Source organism: Nasonia vitripennis, chromosome 4 (assembly GCF_009193385.2).
Source record: "Nasonia vitripennis strain AsymCx chromosome 4, Nvit_psr_1.1, whole genome shotgun sequence".
In the NCBI taxonomy this organism is placed as follows: domain Eukaryota; kingdom Metazoa; phylum Arthropoda; class Insecta; order Hymenoptera; family Pteromalidae; genus Nasonia; species Nasonia vitripennis.
This window is the reverse complement of record NC_045760.1, coordinates 4598235-4615562: the sequence shown is the minus strand read 5'-3', so window position 1 is coordinate 4615562 and position 17328 is coordinate 4598235. Positions and strand designations below refer to the sequence as shown.

Genomic DNA, 17328 nt, shown 5'->3' with positions numbered 1-17328 from the left:
GTGTGTGTGTATATATATACACCGAGTTGTTGCGCAAGCGTCTTACGCAACGCGCGGAATCTTACGCCGCGTGCGATATCGCACAATGTGTGCATTATACAGCGCTCGACGTTCCTTGTAGCTATACAAAGGCCGTATCGCGCCGAGGAAGTGGAAGCCTCTTTGTCTCACCGTCTATATATACCGAGTGTATTATGTATTTACGTCGCGCTATCGGCCGTCCACGCGTCATTTCATTAATCACTCTCGATCCGATTCCCAGCTCCTAGAGAGCTCGTATACTCGTATTCCTCTTCTTCTTTTTATATAACGAAGACGCCTCGTCACGTTTTTTGAGAGATTGTGTGGGGCGTCGCCCGCCGTCACGAGCTCTTCTAGCTTTATAGATATCTCTCCTCTGTTTGCCGGCGCTGATTGGTTCGAGCGTGTATTATACATCTAGAAAAGGTGCGTATTGTAATTGTGATCGATGGCGACAAACGTCGGCGGCGATTTCGGATTGCAACTCGGGGCAAACTTTGTCCGCAGAGCCGCGACGTGTTTATCCGCGGGAAAGCCATGGCCACTCGAAACTTCAAGGGGGAAAAGTATTTTCTCTCTCTCTCTCTCTCTCTCTCTCTCTCTCTCTCGTCTCGACCACGGCAAAACAATCGAGTCGAGGGTAGATCCTCGAAGAAATATCTCTCTCTGCGCGGACCCTGTAAAAGCCTTTAAAAGTCAACATTATATAAGCGCCAGTCGAGTTATATTCTCTCTTTTCGCGCGGGAAACTCGAGAGCGAAAGAGGAGGAAAAGCTCCCGTTCGTTAGGTCGAAAAATTTCCTCGAGACGCGGCGACGGGAAATTCGAAGAATCCACTTTATACGTTACCCATTAACGTTCTTTCTCTCGCACGTCAGGTATACGTTTAACCACACACGAATCGCGGAAAGATAGCCGAGAAGAAGAAAAGTTCGCTCGGCCCGCCTCCAGCTTAAAGTGGCCGTTTATACGAGAGGAGAAAATTCAACGCGTGCGCGCGGATCGCGTAGGCGTGGGTCTCGTCGAGCCACTCGGGGGCGTGGAATCCGCATAAATAACTCTCGCGAAGAAGAGAAAGAGAGGAGAGAGAGAGGCTTTGGTTTCCCGCGATTATCGCCTCTTCATTTTCGGAGCTTTTTTCGCTCTCGAGAGCCCCGCGTATTGTGCAGCGATTCTTTTATTCTCAGCTCCGTCGGCGCTGCCGTCTATATTGCTATATAGCTCGAAATTCTGCGCGAAAGATCGCTAATAATATAACGATAAAATTTAAGCGCTGCAGCTTATTATAGGTATCTTCATTCGGTATAAAGTTCGCTGAATGGAAACGAGAGCTAATTCCGAGAGAGAGAGAGAGCCGCTTTTGAAAAGAGTACTTTGCCGGGAAGCGATTTCGCGCGACGCCGCGCGCTGGCTCATTTTTGGCTTCCAACTTTTAATAAGCTTCGTTCGCTTTCAATCGGAGCGATACACTTTCGCCGTGCGGCGAATAATTGGAAAAATCCACGGGAAAATTATTCGGATCGAAGCGGCTACGCCCTCTATGCTGAGCTTTAATAGGTATCTGCGACCGTCCATTTCGCGGTGACGGCGGCTAGAGTAGCCCTTCTTTTTTCTCTCTTTCTCGCTTCGCCCCTCGCAATGAAATTTCCCATTCAGAGGATGACGCGCCGTGAGCTCCGCGAATATAAAGCCCGGGGCTTTACCCCGACGACGGATGCCCGAAATAATACGATGGGCTCTTAATTAATTTAACACTGTAGTCGCGGGGGACAAAAATATAAGGAGAGGAGGAAGCCCAGCCTCTCGACGATGCTCCTCTCTTTTATAAGGACAATAGCCGGGGAGATACGTTTCGTTCTGGCTTTTTTTGCACGAGGTCGCCGACCAGCGTTCGTTAAATTAATTGGCAATTAAACGCGTTATTGCGCGTCGTATGCGCGATTACGTCGTTTTAATCCGATACACGCGCGCGTCGAATCTGCGTACGAGAGGAAAAAAAAACGAGCTCAAAGAGGCTTCGCCACAAAAGCCCTCGAGGAATTATCGCCCGGTATTGTTCGGCTAAATTGCAAAGATTTCGGGAATTGAATGGACGAGCAAGAGGCGGAGCGAGAGAAAGAAAAAGCGTCGGGAAGAAACAGAGTAAAAAGATAAAGTGAGAGCGAGTGAGAGAAAAGAGTCGGGCAGCCGCGAGTAGAAAAAGGATTTCCCTCTAAGTAGAAATCGTCGCTTTGACAAGCTCTCCCTCCCTCTGCGCGACTCCGACACGAACAACATTCACTCTTCGGTATTTTCACGGCGTAGCAGCGCGTGCAAAGCCAAATGAAAAAAGCTTTCGAGCTCGCGTGAATGTCGGTTGCGAGAACGGGATGTAGGAGGAGGGTCGCGGAGAGAAAAAAAATGTGGAGCAGAGTCTGAATGCCAAAAGCTGCGAAGGAAGGGTGAACTCCTCGTCAGGACGAAATGCGTCTCCTTATCTGTTCCTTTCATTGAGGGAGAGAGAGAGAGCGGCCCGCGCGCCCGGATGGAAATGGGAGCGCGTAGGCGATGATATCGAGGGGGGGGGGGGGAAGAAGCAGTTAGGGAGAGAGGGAAACTTGACCTGGTAATCCGGAAGTTGGAAGGGGTTCTGGTCGGGGGGAAGGTCGAGTCGTTAATGGAGATGCGTCGCCGATTGCATTCAATCGGAGGGGAGAGCTTCGAGCTTGCACTGCCGCGTGTATCTACTCTCGTGTGTATGTAGGACTCGCGAGAGGAGCCAACTGCAGATCCGACTTTTTCCGCTGCCGTGTGCTGCTTACTTCCTCTCTTTCCGCTGCAGTAGACTCCGTTCAACGTCTTATAATTACGTTGTTTGCATCGGCGCCGATCCGGGAAATTCATGCGCCTCCGAGCTTTTATGCAGATTCGAATTTTATTTCCGAAGTGTCCCTCGCTTTTTCCACCGCTCCGCGATTCCTCGTTTGCGCTTGTTTTCCGATGCGTAGCGCGCTCTTTTTTTCTCTCCCTACTCGCTGTACCGGCGCGGTGTACAGCCGGTTGTGTGTATACTGCGGAAACGACGGGATCTGTCGCACTTTTAATTTGCCCCGCTTTGTGTTTATCGATTGGCGATGTTGGAACGCCTGGATATATCCTACGGCAATTTTGTATTTACGCGATTCCGCGGGAATACTGCTCTCTTTGTTGCTTTTTTTCGCTTTTTCTTCCCTCTCGATGTTTCTCCTACGTATGTAAAGCTTATATCGCTGTTTATTGACTTTTTATAATATACAACTTTACCTTTTTCAAAGCGGCAAAAATTCTTCGGGCAGCTTTTACAAAAACCGTTTCGAATTCCACGCGGGATTCCCAGAACTCCGCGAATCCTACTATATGCGAAAATATGCGTGTATAAAAATCGTTCCAATAAACAACATAACTATCGCTATTCTGCAACGAATTCCATAACGCAACGTGACGAATCGTTATACTCCCGAAATCTCACCCTCTGAGCATAACTCAAGGGAAGCAAAGCACATTGACCTAAATATACCGAGAACGAAAAAAAAAAACAAACGAAAACGAATAAATCCACGATAAATTATCGACTTATACTATAACACACAAGTGATTTCAATAATTTATCGGTGCAGCCTCTCTCTCTCTCTCTCTCTCTCTCTCTCTCCCGCGTACGGGATAATTAACGATCGCACATTTCAATCGCGCTGCACCGCACGGAGCCCTCTCGGACCTATAAAACACATCTTACATCGCCCTCGAGCGGTTCGCACAGCTAGCCATTAAAAACGCTCTCTCTCTCTCTCTCTATATATATATATATATATATATCTCTTGCTCCTCTCGTTATAAATAAAGCTCTATATAGTAGCTCGAGCGCACGAATTTTCCTCGGACCCCCGGCCGCGATATAATGATTCACCTCGAAATTACCCCCTCGACCTCTCTCCTCCAGCTCCCTGTAATGTATAGAGTCTTGCGGCGCGGATGCGGGAGAAAAAGGTACATCAGCAGGAGAAGAAGAGCTGTGGTACGTCTGTGTGTTGGACGGAAAGGAGTATGCAGTATATATAGATATATCGCGTGCCGAAGATGCGGCACAGGTCAGGCGATGCGGATTCACACTGCGCTGTGTGCGTGAGCTTATTTATATATATATATATATATGTAAATCTCGAGGGTAGCTTCGTGTGCGTGACGACGAGCCAAAAAGGCAAAAACGCAATCAGGCACATATACTCGAGGAGAGGGAGAGAGATGTATCCATGTGTATACATATACGAAGGACACTTTGCTGGACACTCGACACTACTACTACTGCGTTATGTACGCAATGTATGTGTGTATAGGATGCAAGCTTGGATTTTTTGGGCTCTACTACCGCGCATAGACCTATACGAATATAAATACACTGCAGAGCAAAGCAGAGCAGTATAGCAGCGGCAGCTCTGCGGCTGTATAAATTGCGTATGTATGATACGTTATACAGCGAGGCTCGGTTTTTGCGTCTGATTTATTTGACAGTTGGCGTAATATAACGCATAGAGAGAAAGAGAGCGCGCATATACCGGTATGTATACACGCGCTGTCCGGAGCTGAAAGAGGCTCGTCTACTCGCAATTTGTAGCCTTGTGTGCAAAAAAAAAAAAAAAAAAAGAGGGAGTCGAACGAACGACTGCCGGTATACACGGTCGGTATTTTTGTTGTCGCTGCGAGAGACTCCTCTCTCTCTCTCTCACTCTGGGAAACGCTGATGAAAAATGTCGGCTGACGTGGTTATCGTTTGAAGCATCTCTCGGCGCGTATCTTTCTTTATTTCTCGTTTTCAATTTGTTTTTAATTTATACCCCAAGCCCGGCCGCCCGCGCGTGCATTTTTTGCTGCAGCTATACTTCTTTTTTCCACTCCCTCTCGCCCAGCTCTCGTTGTGTACACACAGGCCGTTATTCCGTATACAACAGCGCGAAGCTATACATATTTTCCCGGTAGTACACACAACGCATAGACGATAATAATCGTAATTTTCCTACAACTTTCGCAATTCCGGAATACCATAAATCCGCGAACGCGCAAGCGCTTTTATCCGATAACTCGCCCGAGCGATCCATCCGCGACTGGGCCGAGTATGGGATGAAAAATAAAAGGGCGGGGAGGGGAAAAAACGCTGCGAATAATTCACGCCGTACACGCGATTCCGCTTTCGTCAACAGCAGCGCAGAGCGAGAGCTGAGCTTTTGTGTTACCGCTCGCGCCAATAGAATTTATCTCGGCTCGCGCGCGAAGGACAATTTTTCTCCCTTATCGCGAGGGAGAGATCTCTCGCGCTTCCCTCAACGTCAGTCTACGGCGCTCGCGTGCAGCGCCGGCTCTAATATCCATTTAACTCCGCGGGCCGCGTCTCTGTAAAGAAGCGCCGAGAGCTGTATTCCGTCTGCTTTGGCGTGCGCACTACCGGGGGGGGGGGGAGAGAGAGAGAGAGACAAAGAGACAATTCGCTCGATGCGAATGGACGGCTGAATCCGTTTTCCGTCGATGCCGCTGTCACAGGAAGGAGAGAATATATACGTTATACGTGTAGGTTTAGGTGTAGGTATATAAGAGATCCAGCCGCAGATTTGGCTGACGTAGTGGTAGTCGAGGCACGCGCGTCTTGTCAAAATTGCCTCGCGCGCGGGATTACCCTCCGTTCTTTCTTATCTATCCCGTTTAAACTATTTATTTCTCCAGCGACGCTCGGGGGCTTTTTTTCTATAGCCCGGAGCGGCTGTGATGTGTCGTTCGGCTAGATTGTAGGAGTATTTGTATTACGTCGTTGGATCTTTATACAGGGAGAGACGGCTGACGTATTGAGAGATGCGATATCTCCGACGCCAGCTCTTTTTTGGGAGCCGTTTGAGGGGAAAGTATATACTCAGTGTGAGAAACGAGGATATTGCGTTGAAATCAGGGCTGGGGCGCTACAAGCAAAAACAGTCCAATGTATAAGTAGACGTGCAATTTCCTTCGAGAAAACGATCGAATTTCGAAACACGACAACGACGATTCACGCCGGTGAGAGATGCCCTTGTAATCCCTACTTCGATCGGAGCCTTGTGTCCGTGTATCTGTAATCCGCGAGCGTCGACTCGCTGTACCTGCGCGTACATTGGGCGGGATACGGGGGGAGAACAAGGACGAAAAAAAAAGGGACGCGAAACGAGAAGAGGAGAGGAGGGAGAGAGGCTAATGAATGATTTCTCTCATCCTCTCCTTGCGACTGTATCATATCCTGTCTCGATAAGGTGCACCAAGCGCTGTCACTTTATGGTTCTTTCTATATGGTGTTCCTTCGCTTCCGTCTCTATCACCGTATACTGTATATGTATAACCATCGCACGAGCCCTCTTCGGACTTTTTCCTTAAAAGAGACGGAACACGCGTCCATCCGACGAGGGAGAGCAATAAGTGTCGCATCGCGCGAGGATAGTTTGCTCCCGGCAAACAGCAGCGCGTGCGTGTAACCCAACGCCAGCGAGTTATTATTACTCGCGGGAGTAGCGAACAAAACGTTTAATTGCTCCGAACTTTATCTCGAGCGCTGTATGTACCAACTCTCGCCATCTAACACTGTCTCTCTGTTTATTTTAATCAGAGCAGAGCGCGTGTGCACACACGGCCGTATAAATAATCCTTCGCGCGCGCGCGCGTTGTTATTGTTGCTTCGCGCGAGCTCGGAATATCGGGCAGCTTTATTAGTCCGGTCGATGCATTTCAGATGAGATTTGCTTTTCCTTCTTCTTTGTCGCGAGCGCGCGGGGAATCGTAATTCCGAAGGAAGCGTCGCGCTTTGAATTTTTTTCCATACTTCGCGCTGTCAGTGAGCCGTGCGGCTGAATAATATAAGGCGCTTATTACCGAGCTCTGTGATGCAATCGCTTTTCATTCCGCTCGGCTTATTACAGCCGCCAGTCATTCCCCGCGTATAATTCCATTGGAAATTGCTCTCCCTCTCTCTCTCTCTCTCTCTCTCGCTGTTTTATTATGGGGATAATACTGTGTACTACAGAGAAAAGAAGAGGCGCACTGGGTTGTGCGTCGAGAACGAGAGCAACGAGAGCTGCGCTTGTGTACGAATAAACTGTGAGCCAAAACAGAACTGCACGTTTTCCGCAACCGATGAACGTATATATAGACATAAAAGTACCATAACACTATATACCCCGCCACGTCGTCACCAGCTTTTATCCAACTGTTATTATTATTGTTATTATCTCACACGTACACATACACACACACACTCACGATAATCCGCCCCATCTTCCCCGACACACGCTTCCCTATTTTTCGCTATGTGTGCGACACGTCGTCTATACCGACACGGACTTGACACAACGACCCCCACAAACGCCCGTATATACTCGGTCGTACCGCTGTATATAGTTTTATCCTTATCCTGTGTATTATAAACCTCTGCATGATTATTTTCGTGTGATCGTCCGTGTTTAGCGAATGTCGATGTGAGCTTCCCGCTTTTCGCTTATATACTAACTCAACACTGCAGCTGACGCTTTGATTCTATTATTACAGCTCGACGACGATAAATTTTGTCGCTATCGGCTGTTGTGGCAGCGAACGAGCACGTGAAAGAAAGTGAAACGGCCGCGGCTGACGCGACTCGTCTTTTACTACTGAAGCATATTCTGTCCCTTTAATGCTTTCACTTTCTTTCGAGCATGCGATCGGTCTAGCATGTGAATCTGTTGGAGAATGCTTTGATTATTTATACGATGTCACGCTTCTATACTCAGTCTTTACGATTCAGATACGAATCAGCAAGTTACGTTCTTTTCACTTACTATTCGCGATTTGAATTTTTCACACGCGCGACTTGTTGTTTACTTTACAGTCGCACAGAACGATCGACACCACCACACACTGCATCACTTTTTTTTCATTTTTTTTTGTTTCTCTGTCGTGACAGTAGAAAACTGGGATATCAACGTCGGACGTCCGCAAGAACGAAAGTTCGAGCACAATCTCGAGAAGTCCAGCATTGAAATCCCAGGCGATATCGCGTGAATTGAATCGCTGACTAGTAACGTTGTATAACAAACGATGACTTATTGCATTAAAACTGTTGATAGCTAAAAAAGATACCCCTATCAGCTGCTCAGCAACGTCGAACAATCCACTGATCAGCGTTTCTCTGCCCACAGGAATACTCCGTACAGCTGACATTCCGAGAACAATGGGTTGACGAAAGACTCCGATTTAACGACTTCGGTGGTAAGATTGCAACATATATAAAACGCATGCAAACGTGCCATTTCCCAGCTCTCGCGTACAGCCGAGCGATTCGCTCGCGAGCGCGGAATGCAAAATATCGATTGCCCGCGCGGAACAGCTCGACTCGTTACGTATAGGTATAGAGCCGCAGCGCGGATGGAAAATGTCTGAAAATAGCATTCGCCTATAATCTGGGTTAACAAATTAATTCATAAGATTCAATCGTATTACGCTCGCAATTATAGCTCCAATATTATTTCTCTCGAGCTCCGCCCCTGCTTGCGCGACCGAGGGCGAGCTGAATATACCGCGTATGTGTGTGTGTGTGTGTGTGTGTGTGTGTGTGACTACATAACGCTGATATTTTGTCTTTCATGTGCGAAGGGAAACTTAAATATCTGACTCTCACCGACGCGAGTCGAGTATGGATGCCCGATCTGTTCTTCGCGAACGAGAAGGAGGGACACTTTCACAACATCATCATGCCCAACGTGTACATTCGAATTTTTCCGGACGGTTCGGTGCTGTACAGCATACGGTGAGTAACTTGCAACTATTCGAGCTTTTTCATTGGAAGTTAACGAGCTATTCTCTCGTTTCTATAAAAAAGCACATATTTTTCCATTTATTATTCAACGCGAGTTAATACGCGGAAAAGAGGATTTGAAACTATATAACGTTTTCTATCGAACAAACGCGAATTCAATTTGAAAATTCGTTGGAAACTCTCTGGCAACTATATGTAGATAGAACGGCCGAAATTCGAAAAATAAAAAGGGGAGGCTTTACGTTAAAAGCTTTTTCAGCATCGAAATTCCGGAATTATTACTACGAAAACTGAGCGGCGCGTTTCATGGAAAATCCCGGCGCTATTTTCGCCGTGCCGGAGCATTTGATTTTTTTATACCATTCCACACCGCGCGAGGAAATTTGCACAGCCTCGCGTCAACGGTCTATTTACTCGACGTGCGCAAATTTAATCAGCGAAAGCAGCGCCGCTAGAAGCGAGAGAGAAGCTTTAGCGTCGAGAAAAAGAAGGACCGAGTCGCGGAGAGACGAAGGACGACTGCAGTACGAATGTCTAACGAAAAATTTTATGCGCAGAATATCGCTGACGCTGTCCTGTCCGATGAATCTCAAACTCTATCCTCTCGATCGTCAAATATGTTCTCTGCGAATGGCCAGCTGTAAGTATGAATGTATTTTTCTTCTTCTTCTTCTTTTTTTTTTTTTTTTTTTTTAATGGACGTACACTCTAAGTTATTTACTCCTGTATTGTGTTGAACACTACAAGACTAAACTACTTCTGAGTGTACAACGGAATACTCCCGTCTCGCCTGTACATATAAGTGCCGAAGCGACGATACGCTTGTGGATTATCGCTTCGGTGCAGCGTTTTGAGCGAGACTCCATCTGGCGGTCTCTTGGTGTACTACAACACTGGCCTATTTATTAATCGGCGAATTATCTCGACAGACGGATGGACAACGGCGGATCTGGTGTTCCTCTGGAAGGAGGGCGACCCCGTCCAGGTGGTGAAGAACTTACACCTACCCAGATTCACGCTCGAGAAGTTTTTAACGGATTACTGTAACAGCAAGACAAACACAGGTAAGCGTTCGTTCGCTCTACCATATCAAACGAGTGGCCAATGTGGACACGGAGTACACACTAACGCGCTTGCGACCGTCGTCTTTTTGCAGGGGAGTACAGCTGTCTGAAGGTGGATTTGCTCTTCAAAAGAGAGTTCAGCTACTATCTCATCCAGATTTACATACCCTGCTGTATGTTAGTCATCGTCTCCTGGGTGTCCTTCTGGTTGGATCAAAGCGCCGTACCGGCTCGTGTGTCCTTGGGTAAGAGGCCGACTTTTTTATCCACCCCCTCGTCCTTTGCTCTTCGCGGACTGTGTGGGTGCGGGCTTCTTTGCCCGTGGTCATTCGCGATCGCTGCATCGGAAGAAAATTTTCCTGCGCGCGCGAGATCAAAGAAACTCGCTTCCCAGGCTTCCCAGACCCCTCCCCCCCCCCCCCCGCCCCCCTACTCCAGCAGCCTTTAAAGCTCCCTTGACTTCTCGATCGAAGCTAAAGCGTTCCGCTTCTGTTTCTCTCTTATACGCGACGTCTGTGCTATGTAAGAACGTTTGTTTTTTTCCTCCCTACGAAGGAGTGACGACCCTGCTGACGATGGCGACGCAGACGTCCGGAATAAACGCCTCGCTGCCGCCCGTATCCTACACGAAAGCCATCGACGTGTGGACGGGCGTCTGCCTGACCTTCGTGTTCGGCGCGCTGCTCGAGTTCGCCCTGGTGAACTACGCGTCGCGCAGCGACATCCATCGCGAGAACATGAAGAAGAAGTACCAGGAGATGGAGCATTCGACGTCCGTCGATCCGGCCTCGGAACCCTTCGAGCCGGACGCTGCCGCCAATTTCGCCATGGTCAGTGTCTGTTCTGCGCTTCTTATCCTTTCTTATATCGTATCATACTACTACTACTACTACTACTACACAGTAACACACGAGTGCCCGACTCTTCGATGCATCCAGAGCAGGGCTGAGAGCCTCGGAACACCAGTCACCACGCAATCGACCTCACTCTTTTTTCCAGCCCCTCGAGTTCTTTCGCTCGGAGGGCTGATATAGCAACTTTGATTTTTTCCATTATTACGAGCAATGCACTTTGTATTTTGAGCACATGATAATAATAATTCTTACTGTACTTTGTTTCGAAATGATCATATATTATGTAATAATATAGTCCATCACTTTTGCATGGTAGCTGAAATTCCACCCAACGACGAGCAGTAATATATAATCGACGTAATCCGGGCATTTTTTCAACCGATGAAATAACGCGATTGAATTTTCGACGATACGCAATACGTTTCTTCATCAGTTTGAATGCTCTCGACGAATCTCTCGTTCTCGATGCGCAAGCGTGCATTTTGCTGATCGACGATTGAAAAAATACTGCATGCTCTCGTCGTTCGATCCGACGTCATCGAGAAGGAGGGATTCGACCAAAGAACTCTGCACAACAACTCGTAGTTGAAGCGAGCGGGAGGAGGATGCCGTCGAGAATAGAAAAGTTTTATTCCCGCTTTTTTACAGAGCGGGAGGGAGGAAGTTTTCATTAACGCTGAGTCGGGGCTAATGTAATTCGATACACAGGAGTGCAGAGATCGGAAGCACGTCGAGCCGTGTATTTATACGTGCCAACTTTACAACGGTTAATTTTTCCCACACGAGCGCGAGGGGTCGGCTTTCGTTGAAAATTGATGATTAAAAGTTTGATTCGGCTGCAGTATGGGTTTTCGATGGGAGCCCTATGCGCTGCGCATCCTCCTCTGCGCGTAGCGGCGTTTTACGAAGTTGCGGAATTTCACTTCTGCGCGAGGCAACGAAGTGAAAGGTCCGAAGGTGCACGCTACCGTATGCAGTAGAGGCTATTAGAAATGAAAGACAAAACAGAAAAAACAATATAAAGGAAAACGAGGTTCTCGGCCCGATACCGTCGCGATACATGTCTGGCGCATCGTGTCGGCGGTCCTACGATGTGCGCTGCTGCACGCTGACAATTTCAGAGTTGAGACGTGCTTGTATAAACGGATCGACTGCCGACACGACGCGGCTGAGAGTATAATAATGATAAAAGCAAATAGCGACAATAGCTATAAGAATCTGATGACGATGATGATAAATTGATAATATAAACTTGATGATGCGTACGCACGAGAAAACTTAGCGTATTTTTTTGTTTGTTTTGTTCTCTCTTCTTCTCGTTCCCACAATTAAACCCCACGAAGAACTTGCCACCACTGGCGCCAGATTGGAAATCAAAGGCAGCGCATTTCTTCCAGAAGCCTCTGGTACGGCAGGCGGAGGACAGCATGTCGATGGAGAAGATGCGGCAGTGCGAGATACACACGCAACCGCCGAAAAAAAACTGCTGCAGGTCGTGGCTGTCCAAGTTCCCGACGAGGTCCAAGCGCATCGACGTCATCGCGCGGATAATATTCCCCCTCGTTTTCGCGCTGTTCAATCTCGCGTACTGGTCAACGTACCTATTTCGAGAGGAAGCGGATGGCGAGTAAGCCTCGACGAGGACGCGCTCGGATCAAGAGACGTGGCACGCGGCCACCTCTATTACTCCCAGCCCCGGACTGCCACGACGCAGCAGGCAGCCTCGTCGTCATCGGCCTCGGCGACGGCCAACGCGGCCGCGGGCCCGCTCGCGGGCAGCGGCTCGGCCGTCGTCGGCCAAGGCCCCCCAAACACCACCGGCACCAGTAGCCGACCCCCCAGAGCCCCCCACAAGCACCACACCCACCACCACCATCACCACCACCCCCACCACCCCCACCACCATCACCACCACCACCACCACTCCGGCAGCGCCGGCAGCGGCCGTCAGCAGCCAGCTGACGACGACTCGCCGACCCCATCCCCCTCGCCGCCCCACTCCCAGTCCTCCCACCGGTCCACCTCCTCCCACCACCAGCACCACCACCACCGCGTCCAGCAGCAGCAGCAGCAGCACCGCTCGCACTCGCCCTCGTCGTCGTCGGTGACGGAGAGCGAGGGCCGCGGCGCGCACGACCGACGCAGCTGCTCCCGAGGAAGCCACGGCAGCCACTCGAGGGCCTCGCCCGCCAGGTCGAGGTCCCGCTCGCGCTCGCGCTCCCGCAGCCCCAGCCAGGCGGCCCACCTGCCTTCGCTGCCAGCCTCGCGACGCCAATCCACCCCCTCGCCGACGTCCAAGCTGCAGCAGCTCCACCAGCAGCAGCAGCAGCAGCAGATCGAGTCAGTCGCCAGCTCCAGCACGGCGCCCCAGTTCCAGCATCAGCAGCAGCATCAGCAGCAGCAGCAGCAGCAGTCGGCCGCCGAGGCGGCGGCCCAGCTGCTCAAGGCGCAGGACTTCCAGCGCTTCCGGCGGCAGCGTCAGCGCATGCCACCGGAGTACTACGAGCGCTGCTGCTGGGGCCTGCTGCCCAAGCGCTGGTTCACCTGCCACGCCAAGGGCAGCGCTCAGATCGACGTGTTCGCGAGGTTCGCATTCCCCCTCATGTTCGTAGTTTTCAACCTAGCCTACTGGTCCACCTACATCACGCGAGGCGACGACAACGTCGGGCACAACTGACGATGCGCGGCTCGGCCTTACATTGGAATGAATGCGGCGAGACGCGGACGATACCACCGTTTATTTATTTCCTCATTCGTTTGCGCGAACGGAGCCTGCAGCGGAGCAGCCGGGCCGACCGCGGGCTCGATGGGCTTTCGTTGCATCAGCTGCAGTTGACACCGCGGGTTCGCGCTCGAGGCTCGGAGCAACGAGACGCGACTGCGCGGACGCAACCAACGACAGCCTTTACTTATGAAAGTAAATTTTCACGTCGACGTGGAAATTTCGTTCACACTCAAAATCGGAGCGTCGACGGACCGCGTTATATCCTCTCCGAGCCTCGGGCGGATCACGCGAGCGCACACACGTACACGCGCGCACGCGCGCACACACTGGAACGACGGAGCAGACCGCGATATTCTAAAATTCAAACTAGTCTCAGCAAACTTTAAATTTCGCCTATAATTTTCTAACGTTTTGATACCATATAAGCGAGAGAGAACCTGAACGCCTATATGCTGATACGAAGCGTAATCGATCGAGAGCGAGCACGCGAGCGCATGGACGTTTCCCGCGCCGATCGACAACGGTCTATGTATACACATAAACGGCTCAATCGCCGCCGGACGGGAAGTTCAGCGCTCGTTCCCGACACGCGCCACACACATACACTATTATACACAGCCAACAATAATCCAGCCCATCAAGCTCGAATCGCCGAGCAGCACGCGAAGCTCCGCATTATGCGATATATATACATATATATATATATATATATATATATATATATATACACACACATGCGCGAGAGTATGTGTGCATGCGTCCATAGGTGTGCTCCAATGCGCGCTTTGTACCGCGCATACGGGACGTGTGCGTGTTTTGAGTATTATTATTAACGTTATTGTAAACGGTGGTATGCGGATTGCGACGCTATAATTATACGTATTATAAATATATAAACGCGAAAGGCGCGAATGCTGTGTGCGAATGAACTGACGACTCCAACGCGAGGAGAGAATCAGTGGTACGAGTGCGAATGTGGCCGGCCGTCGTTGTTGTTATTATTATTATTGTATCATCGCTTTGAACGCGGGGCATATCAGACGGAGTGACAGGCCGTTGTATGCCTCGCGCAGAAGATGTATACACACGTGAGTAAGCATCGTCCGAGTAATGCACCAGATCCGGGGTGACCGCGCGCCACCAATAAAGTGACAATGACTTTTAGTGGGCCCTGTATAGCCACGGCCTATCTCCGCAAACGACAAAAAAATCTTAATCTTAAGGATCTCTAGTGGTTTAAGGATAATCTTAGCTTTAAGCTGAGCGAGTAGCGAGTCTGTGTGCGAGCGAGCGAAGGAGATTATAAACGAGCGTTGAGATGAGCTTATACGCCATTCTGTGACGACGACGACGACGACGACGAGAATTATAATGTGTGCGTGTGTATGCGAGTTATATATCGAGCAAGAGCAAGAACGGAGCGTAGTGTGTGTGTGAGAGAGAGAGAGAGAGAGAGAGAGAGAGTGCGCGTGAGTGGAAAGTCGTCTATAAATTTATATATGATAATCGAGGAAATGATGATCGTAATGGAAAAAAAAATAAAATATTGTGCGAGATGTGGATGCGACTATAGAGCGTATAAGAGTATGATTATATATATAAATATATACATATTATATATATGAAAAAATATGCCTACACGTATCGAAGAAAAAAAAAATAAAACGTATTAAATGAAAAAAAAAATAAATAAGTATTAAACTCGTTGTAACGACGTTTGAATGAAAAAAATCTTATCTTTGTAATTAAGGTTCATTAAACGTATAGGAAGGGGGAAAAAAAGCAAGAAAGAGGTAGCAAAAAAAAAAAACAGAGACAACAGAGAAAGAAAGAGAGCATAGGACGGAAAACAGCGGAAGCGAAGGAAATGAAAGCCAAGACGAAAAATAAAAACCGAGATCCCCGCGACACACGTGCACCGGCACACCACACAAGTACAGACACAGACACAATCATCGCCAAGCGGGAATCGCACTGGCGGACCAGGACAGAGTATAGCGGCGACGGCGAGCTCCCCGACGACACACACGCGTCTCTCTTTATACTCAGGGCGGATTTTTAATCACTCTTTCTCTCGCTCGTACCTCCGCTGCATGCAATTTTGCACGTTTGTATTAAACGCCAACCGACTCGACGACTATAAGTACTGTACGCGAGCGCGCGCGCGGCTATACCGACAGGAACTTCGCAGCTCGCCGCGCGGGATGAGAAAAGCTCCGAAGTGCGGGTTAAAAAAATGAGAAAAAAATAAATAAATAGCTGCTCTCTATCACTCATCTTACATACTCATCGAATTAAGCAAAGCTGTTCTCTAGGTATAATTAAGTCGAAAATAAAATTTTGATACACTCGGCGAAGAGTTGAAGGAGGAGGAGGAAGCGCGACGACGATGTATTAAAAGCGCGCGCATATTAAGCGAGAAAAAATCGTTGCGCGGGTCATACGGGAGAGAGACGACGCGCCGCCGTTGCCGCTATATATATATATGCACGCGCGCGGAAATTACAGCTCGGCGCGAAAAGGCGAAAAACGAGTGCTGAGAGTGCATGGTAGCGGAAAAAAGAAGGAGTGAGAGAGTGAGAGAGAGAGAGAAACGGGGCCGCAGAAAGAAAGTCGCGCGATAACGATTATTTCTCGCCCCTTTCCCGCGCGCGAGCCGCCGAGAACTTTTACAATGTACGAGTAGCCCATTCTCGCGAGCGAAACTTCGGTTTCTAATGAAGAGAATAGCCGGAGAGCAGAGAGCCGATCTGCCTGCACCGAAGACGTGCAAACTTATTTGGACGGATTCGCGCGGCTTCGAGCCGATTCTCGTTAGGACGTTAATTGGAATCATGCACACCCATGCACATCTACACACACACACACACGCGCACATACACGTATAAACCATCAGGTACGAATGCGAGGGAGAGATAACGCGAGCGAGCGAATGAAAGGTTGAATTTATTATATAAGGTACATATAGATATATAGGGGACTCGACGTGTATATGAGATATTACCACATTCCATGTACGATTTAACGCGCAAGGGCGCGCGGCGGCTCGATTTAGCATTATATACGTATATATGCATACACATAAAGCGGTAGGATATATATACATATATATGTATATATATATATATATATATATATATATATACACACGTGCGCGCGTGTGCGAAATCGACTCTATAGCTGACGCCGCGTGGAAATAATTCGCGAGTTCGCGTATATTAAAATTGTTCTTCGGAGCTGACGAGACGACTTTATCCTACGAGAGCTGAGATATTCGAGTTCCGGGAGTCGTTGCGCAACAAATGGACGCTGTAATGAAATGCAGTTCTCTCGCTCGTTTCGAAGAACGACTGTCATATGCGCGCGCTATATATACGAACGCGGGAAGAGGAGAAGATTTCGCGCACAGACACACACATTTTACACCCCCGCGCACACGCGCAGGCTGATGATATCCGATGTTGTTGGACGACGAAACGGTCGCGAAGTGAGCGCTTCGATAAAAACTTCACCCTATATATATAATATGTGCTCGCTCGTTTTTTACAGTGAATACAACACACACTTGTATAATCAAATTATCAGCTCGTTGTCCTCTCGGGAGTCTTTTTTTTTTTTTTTTTTTTTTTTTTTTTTATTTTCATTTGCGTTCATCCACCGTGTACACGTCGATCAAAGAGAAAAGAGGTGAATAATAAAAAACAAAGCATCGCACGCGCGTTTTCCAATTTCGAACGGTCAATTATTAACGTTATAACGATCAGCCATCCGACACACGATCAAACGCACCGCCTCTCTATAATACGCAGTCAACGGAATTAGGTCGCCGCACGGTCTTCGCGCTACTCGAGA

At 48.8% G+C, this 17328-nt stretch overlaps 1 protein-coding gene across 11 annotated transcripts in view; it reads left to right on the top strand.

The window, feature by feature from the left end:
- Positions 1 to 12861, top strand: part of GluCl (glutamate-gated chloride channel) — a 57562-nt gene extending 44701 nt beyond the window's left edge. For 3 of the 11 annotated variants that reach the window (XM_016984793.3, XM_008212937.4, XM_008212938.4), the window contains exons 5-11: positions 8217 to 8286; positions 8671 to 8824; positions 9391 to 9473; positions 9763 to 9897; positions 9990 to 10142; positions 10453 to 10727; positions 12095 to 12497. In XM_016984793.3, the coding sequence (XP_016840282.1) occupies positions 8217 to 8286; positions 8671 to 8824; positions 9391 to 9473; positions 9763 to 9897; positions 9990 to 10142; positions 10453 to 10727; positions 12095 to 12382 (1158 nt within the window). In that variant the 3' untranslated portion in view covers positions 12383 to 12497. 11 annotated transcript variants of the gene reach the window in all.
- The last annotated feature ends 4467 nt before the right edge of the window (positions 12862 to 17328 follow it).